The 8,043-nt window shown below is 29.9% G+C and overlaps 1 protein-coding gene across 1 annotated transcript; it reads right to left on the bottom strand.

The window, feature by feature from the left end:
- Positions 1-4,604: 4,604 nt before the first annotated feature.
- LOC108346917 (jasmonate ZIM domain-containing protein 1) lies at positions 4,605-6,939 on the bottom strand. Its single transcript, XM_017585982.2, has 5 exons — positions 6,562-6,939; positions 6,191-6,314; positions 5,380-5,627; positions 5,225-5,282; positions 4,605-4,974 (listed from the first exon to the last, which is right to left on the bottom strand). The coding sequence occupies exons 1-5, from the start codon at positions 6,722-6,724 to the stop codon at positions 4,866-4,868; spliced, it is 702 nt and encodes a 233-aa protein (XP_017441471.1). The 5' UTR covers positions 6,725-6,939; the 3' UTR covers positions 4,605-4,865.
- Positions 6,940-8,043: the final 1,104 nt, after the last annotated feature.

Below are 8,043 nucleotides of genomic sequence, written 5' to 3'. Positions count from 1 at the left end.
CACACAATTTTTATATAAATCATTTTTCTATAATTTTTTGATTTCTTTATAGGAGTCCTCTTTGTTCATTTGTTTGAAAATAAAAGTCTTGACTTGTTCAAGGATGACGGATTAAAATCTCTAATAAAGTAAGTTGATATTTTACCCATTTCTCTAGGGTCAAATATTTTTTTGTTGTATGTGAGCCTTTTTTCACTTGCATATGTTCATTTGGTCTTTTATGAGAGTATATGTTGATCATTAGTCATGATGGTATGTCATAATCATTGTTGTAATGTTTTTATGTGTAAATAAAACATCATGTGAAGTTTGAGACATTTTGGTATTTTTAAAGTCGTTTGAGTGGAGTCACGGGTAAGGGAAGATAATGAAACTGTTTTAAGTTATATATATATGTTGAAATTACTAATTGTATCATTGTACTATGATTTTCCTAAATGGTTGAGTGTATGATGAATTTTACTTGATAAATTGGGGTTAAATCCTCAAATTGCATGATTAGGTTGTATAATGAAATTTGATAATATTGTTTATATGGTATTGCAAATGTGATTATTTGAGCCTATGAATGTGGTGTAATAATTTGTATTTGGTGTATTTTGAACTTTATACGTGGTATAGGTTGAATCGGTAGCATAAAATAGCATAAATCTACAGAACTATGCAGACTCTCTAGGGGCAAAACTGTGTCGTAGGGCAAAGCTAATGCCAGAGAGCCATTGACTTGGCAGTTGTTGGGCGTGGATATTCTTGCTAAGCGACTCCAAAGTCACTGACTTGGTTGTCGTTGAACATGACAACTCTTCGTTGGGAAAATTATGAGTTATTTAATCTCTATGAGTTCCAATGCTTGTGTCACTAGGCAAGATGTCTAATCGCTAGACAATATATCCAGTCATTGGGTGAGTATGCTTTCAAGCATTACTTGCTGAGCTAGTGGATAATCTCACTAAGCTGGATTAATAGGGGATTTAAATCTTCCATGTTTAATGATTTGTATGTTTAATATGATCTTATAAGTTATTAAGGATGATTGGTATTTATCTGAGGAGGATTAGGATTTGGTTTTGTTAATGTACGCATTGATGTGAGAGTTTAGATATTGGAGGTTATCTTGTCGCTCCAATAATCATTCAAGCTCGGGTATAGAAAAATGTGGTATGTGGTGAGAGTGCAAGAGGTCTAGGAGATTTATCTTGGCCAAATATGTTAATGGACCAACCTTGTGTGGTAGAGCGAAATTAATTGAAATGGTTATGTAGAGCAATAGAGATTACCACAAGTGTACTTGATATTTCACATCAATTCTTGTATCGGATAATTGAGTCTTGCTTAAGTCATTGTATATGGTATGCTTGTCTTTACCAATGATTTGTATGATTGACTATGTATGTGAGATTAATTTTATTTTCATTGTATAAAAATTCTTATGCACATTAGCTTATCATTCTTATATGTTTTTTTTTTGTTTATTTTATTATTTTCTAATGATCACCTCATTCATGTTAGCATGTGAAAATGCATGTATAGAGATACCTCTTTGTTGTTGAGATGTTACCTATATGGATGGTTGAACAATATTATATGATGTTAAGTATATTTTTATAATAAAATTATAATATAATAGCTTCATATATATTAAAGCTACTGTAGGGGATATAGAGAGATTATCAGAGTGAGAGAGATGAAAGAGAAATGATTGATAGGAATGAGGGATGAGAGAGAGATGAGTAAGTGTTTGAGGGTTTCTTGATTTTTTAATTTTTAAAAATAAAAATTATTCAAATATTCTTAATAAATAATATAAGAGTATTTTTGTTATCTAAAATTCGATACATCTTGCTAAAATGTACCAACTAAACAAAACTACGTACGTATCTTAACAAACCCTATATATATATATATATATATATATATAACGTCTCAATTTTTTTTAATTAAAACGGAATTAAATCTTTTACTCGTTACCCTTACAATTTCTGGAGTAATTCTGAAGTACGGTAAAAGATACCGTAATTTACGGATTAAAAACCTTAAGATTAATTAATAAGGAAAAAAAAATCATGTGATGCTTGCGCTCGGTATTACTTTTATTTTCTTTCTCTTTTTTCTGAACTCTTTATTTCTTTCTTTCACATCTAATGCTAAGGTGCCACCAAAAAGAAAAGTCCAATACAAAAGATAACATTATTAAAATAAAAAAGACGTGAAATTGAATAATAAATTAGCATAACATAAGAGTGTTTAGCGTTTGAAAGAGTGTGAAATAAGATGCAATGTGGTCAAACGTGGACGCTTGTGAATGTTTCTTTCTCAAAAGCTAATAAAATATTCATTTTAATAATTTCGCATTGTACGGAATTATTTCGATTTATTCCCGTGCCTACACACTGTATTTTTAGTTTGACTCTTAGGTCATAATTGTAGCAGTACCCACGACAATTATAAAATCCTAGAATTAATAGCTAATTAATTAAAAGTACTGACGTCTCTAATATATTAAAAATAAAGTTAATTTCCAGTATATATAAGAGGGATGTACAAGTCTGACTTTGTAAGCTTTTAAAATTGAATAAGAGTTAAATTTATATTTTAATATGGCATGTGAGTTACAAATTATAATATTAGTAAGAGTGTGTCCGAAGATGATTTGACGATGTGAGAGTTTATGGATTGAAAGTAAATTGTGTTTTGTATTTTTGAAAGAATTCATTGTGATTGAAATGAATTTGAACGTAAAATTTCTGTAAGATTTGATTATAGATAAAAAAAACGTTTTAGTGAATAAAAATTATGATTATCAAATTTTTATTAGTAATAACAATATAAAATGATATTTATAAAAAACATATTTATTGGTAAAAAATATTTTAAGGAATAGAAAAAAATAAGTTAAAAAATATTTTATTCAAGTAAAGTCTTATGCAAGATGTAGAATCAGGTATGTTAATGCTATAATTAATTCTAATCGCAAATGGAATTGATTACCTCCATGTTGGAATCAATTCCAAATTTACTACAAGATGGAATCAATTAAATACACTTTAGATGAGGGTAAAGATAACAATTTTTGTCAATTTTCTTCAAATACAAGCACTTTAGTGGTTCATAAAAGAAAAATGGATCGTACTATTTAGTGATTTTTATTCTTTCCAAATCACTTCAAACAAACATGATTTAAATTTGTAATTCATTTGCATCGTTCCTTTTGAATAATAAACATGATTTAAATTTGTAATTTATTTGCATCGTTGCTTTTGAATAATAAATTATGTTCAAGTGAATACAATCTAGAAATTCTTGTTAATTAAGTTTATTATTTTATTTATTCTTGTTAATATTTAGTCTCATATTTAAAAAAAATCAATTTATAACATATAAATGAATATAAACCTTACATTACTTATAAGATTAAACAAAACCTAAAATTCCTTTAATAATAATACAATGCATAAAAATATGTCTATATATCATCTTAATGTCTTTATAATTACCGGCTGATTTTTCTGACAAAAGCACAAAAGTAGTGCAATTTTCTTTTCAAATTTACCAAAATGATGAAGATTTAAAAAATATTTACAAGAAAAGACAATTTGGGTCAATTTTGTATAACTTCATTCTGAAAAGTGATGGCAACTTGGTACAACCTCTGTGTGTTGTAAAACTTGTTATAATTTGAAATTGTATCGACTTAATACAATTTCAGTATATTATAATATAAACTAAAATCATATAAATTTAGTATGAATTCAATGTAATTTTTTTTTATTTTTAATTAAAGTTATATCAATTTAATAATTCAAATTCGTCTTAACACGACTTTCTTAAAATCATACAAAAATTACACACGTTTTTCATTCTTAAAATTATACATTTTGATAATTTTAAGAACAAAATTGCATCATGCTTTTGTCCGATTTTTCCTTTACGGAGGAGAGAGACCAACAATGATATTTTACATTACATGGATCTAAAATATCTATTCACTGTGATGATAACAAATCTAAAATATCTATTGTAAATTATTTTACAAAACTTGAAAATAAGCTGTACTTAGAAAAAAATTGAAAGAAAAAAAAGTAGAAATGTAAAATAGGAGAATAAACAACAATTTGTTGGGTGAGGTACCTAAAAATAGTATATATGATAGAAGCTTGGTCCCTGGAGTAGCATAAAAGAGGATAGGCATATGGGGAAAAGGTTTGAGTGTTAGTGCTATTCCTCATTCCAACCATAATACCGACAAACACAACACAACCACTTGCATTTTTCTTAGTCGGTGTCTATCCGCATTTTTCACGTTGCATTATTGTCTCACGCAACTCATTTTTTCTTATTATTACCATCCATCACTTCATACCAGAACTTGCTTTTCAACAGTGAAAACCATGTACACTAAAATAATAATAAAAATAAAAATGTTTTTTTTTTCAAACTCCGACCATGGAGTTTATATATTTGGCCCGTGAGTCACGATGAATTATGATAATAATAATCTTTTAAATAAATTAAAAAATAGAGACGGAATGAAAAAATCAAGATTTTTACCCGTAGGATACAACCACACATGAAATTATGCAGACAGGGTCAGGTGTAGAAACGACTTTGTAATCATCGAAAGTTATCAAAATCATGCATTCAGTAGTAACTTTAAACATTCTTAAGCTAATCAATCTAAAATTTATCTCTGGTTTGGTCCACAGAAGAGGACCTAGGTGATTAAATAATATAATAATAATAATACATACAAATATATATAATATTATATGATAAATTCGTATGAAGGCCTCAGCAATCTTTGATGTAGTTAGGTGCTTTTGGTTGACCAGAGCCTGTATATCCTAAGTTCGTGATGAAGTAAACATCTACAAGTTAAGGTCAAACTGTTTAGAAGACTGATCTTCAGGATCACCACCTGAACTGTTTCCCTCTGGTTTCTGATTGTTCACTTGATAAGGCCCTCTCGCATTAACCCTACAAAGTTTCAACATTCAATCATTATTATTAACACAAAAACCTTCAAAAAAAATTACCCAAATGAATAAAGGGCCATACCCAGAATTCACCAGTTTTATACTAATTTTCAAGTAATCACCTTCCAAAATAAGTTCTTTTGGTTTTGAAATCAAAACTTCATACTTTTTCACTTCTTTAACCAATATCATAAGGCACAGATCATCATTTTCAATGATTAAAAGTAGGAAACAGAAAACAGCTAAATTACCTTTCTTTTCTTTTCTCAAGAAATTTTAGAAGTGAAGCTCTTCTTGGATACCTCATATCTGTTTAGACAAAATAAGTTGTAGCTAGAATTAGTGTCTGAACTTTGAACATGCGTTAGAGGTTCCTTTGTTCACATGACAGATGGGGGACACTGACCTGAACCAACCCCTTGGCTTCCTGGCTTAGGGGCTTCTGAGGTGTTTGTCTGAGGCACTTTGGTCTCAGCCAATTCTTTGGTGGTAACCGGAGCACTCGGGGGAGTTTCTTCGCCGCCGGAACTGTCCAACGCCAGCTTGGTGGCCAACTTCATCACCTCTGTTGCCTTCTCCGGAGGAAAAGCATCGAATACCAACATTTTTCCAGCATAGAATATTGTCATTTGAGGAGATTCAGGAACCGCTGATCTACAGTACGAGAATCATAATAGGAACTTTATCAGTACATGAACCCGAACAAATTTAGCAGATGTGATGAAGTAATCATGATGTAACACACACATGCCCATAAATTAAACAGATCTAGTACAATTGGGGATAAAGACTTCAATTTTCAGCCGCATGATTCTAGTCACAAGCTAATGGTCCAAAAACTTCAAGCTGCATACACTTGTTTTTCATAAAAAGCACATATTCTGCATGACAGAGATCGTCATCACCTAGAGATGATTTAGATCCTCACAAATATTGGTTCATTTATTCTTGCATACCCTTCAAGATATAAAAGGCATCACCAAACCAAGCGCATGGTGTCTCCTACAATTTTCTGTGTGAATACTTGGTGGAAGCATGGGTATACAGGTAATTTCACAAGGCTCAAACTGTTGGGGTCATTTTTTTATTTTTGAACATTCCCTAAACTATTTCCCAGAAAATAAAAACAAAAATAAACCCACTTTTTCATCCCAATCCATCCCTTATGGCTTAGAATTCCGAAAAAAAATGAACAGAACAAAAATTGTAGCACACACCTAAGATTAGGCTTCTTAATGCAGGGGTTTTCCACAAGCTGGGGAAGAAAATCCATGGCAGAAGCGCTTAGTTTCAAAGCCCCATCTGAGTTTTGCAGGCTGCCAAACAAATCCTTCGTACTAGCTGGAATTTCCAAATCCAAACAAACAACACCCCCATCAGCAATTCTCATCACAAGCAATTTCACACACTTTCTACCTATTTCCACGCAATTAAGCTAAATATTTTCCCAAACCAAACCATCAATTGTGACAGAGAAGCTACTCACAACAAAAATTGGATGGGAAACACACCAGGTGATAAAATCTTACAGACCCAGGCTAAGAACAGTAGTAACAAAACAGGATTCCGTGAGGAAGAAAGATTATACCTTTAGGTTCCATTTTCCCACCCATTCCAAGGGTGGAATCACCAGAAGCTCGTTTCTCCTTCAAGAACTGGCTCAAGAGACTGCAAGTCTGAGAAAAAGAGGATTTTTCCGGCGCCTTGCCAAACCTCCGGCCTTCCGACACTGTGTTGGGGAAACTTGACATTTTGAAGAGATGCCCAACAAGAAATTTTCACAAGAAAAGCTGTGAAAGTGGACGAATGTTTGTAAAGGTGATCTCTTTTGGGTGGTGGATGATCCTTGTTCAGTTCGTAGTCGAAAGGAAGAGGTTTGAGAAGGGGAATATGGACGGGGTTGGCAGTTTTCCAAGCATGTTCCTTGAATCTGCTATGGTCTGAGAAAGAGGGTGAGACCATGTGGTCTTTATCTTCCTAATTATTTTTTTTAATTTTCAAAATTCAGATTTATAATAATAATAATAATCGTCATGATAATTTTAAATTTTTTGTTTGAAGCACGTGTTTTTTGTGGGGGAAAAGCACGAATTTGTTCAGACTGTTTAACTCTGTCTTTGCTTTAAACTAAGTGGTTTGTGAAAAGTCTATTCTAACCTAAGAGAGAGAAAAAAAGTATTCTAGAGTCGTCTGTAGCACTTTTCCATCACATTCTCTGGTTTAGTTTCTAGTATAATAATATGATTATTTATCTTTTTAAAATTAAAAGGATTTGGTTTTTATATTTAAGATTATCATTCATTTGAATTTTGCATAATTTTTTAATGAATTCGATCAATATTTTTTAAAATAAAATCAATTTAACTTTTATTAATGTAATTTTTTTAAATACGCTACTTATCTCTATATAACACAAATCGAAATATATATATATATATATATATATATATATATATATTATTGATTAAATCAGATTAAAAAATAAATATTTTTTTAAAAGCGTGAAAATTTTTGTTTATTAATATTTTTCAAAAAATAATATAAATAATATTAATGAGTTATATTTCCAAAGTTTTTATACTCTATTATTTTTGCAATTTAATTTATTGGATAATTAAATGATGTGATTTTTTTATCTAATACATTTATAATAAAAATATTACTTACTTTGTATTTATTTTTTACAAAATTCAAATTTATTATTTAAAAATTTGATAAAATTTAAATATTGTTCCCTAAAAAACCCAACCTAACAAAGTGTTGTCCATATGAGTCATTAAAAGTATCATTAAGTTTATTTATGATCTTGATTTCATTAGTACTATTAGATCTCCTATGAGTAATTACATTATAACTAAAAAAATTTCAAGTCAAATATTGCATTTATAATTTAGTATTTGTTTCTAACAGTGTGTACCAAGATTTAGTTAACTTAGAATGGAATAATGTTATTAATAAGAAAAATGAGAAAGTTGCAAAGATATGAAACATCATAATTGGTAAATTGTTTAGGTTGTAAAGAAGGTAATAGGAAATAGATTACATATTTTTTCCAATAGCAAAAATTAAT

The sequence above is a fragment of the Vigna angularis genome, chromosome 9 (assembly GCF_016808095.1).
Source record: "Vigna angularis cultivar LongXiaoDou No.4 chromosome 9, ASM1680809v1, whole genome shotgun sequence".
Lineage (NCBI taxonomy): Eukaryota > Viridiplantae > Streptophyta > Magnoliopsida > Fabales > Fabaceae > Vigna > Vigna angularis.
The sequence above is the reverse complement of the archived record's forward strand: the minus strand, read 5'-3'. Positions and strand labels throughout refer to the sequence as shown.

Excerpts from the sequence above, each read along its gene's own strand:
- LOC108346917 (XM_017585982.2), bottom strand. The coding sequence starts at position 6,724 with ATGTCAAGTTTCCCCAACACAGTGTCGGAAGGCCGGAGGTTTGGCAAG. Across the intron at positions 6,315-6,561 it reads TGGGAAAATGGAACCTAAAG|CTAGTACGAAGGATTTGTTT; the intron begins GTATAATCTTTC and ends TGGAAATTCCAG. Across the intron at positions 5,628-6,190 it reads ATTAAGAAGCCTAATCTTAG|ATCAGCGGTTCCTGAATCTC; the intron begins GTGTGTGCTACA and ends CTCGTACTGTAG.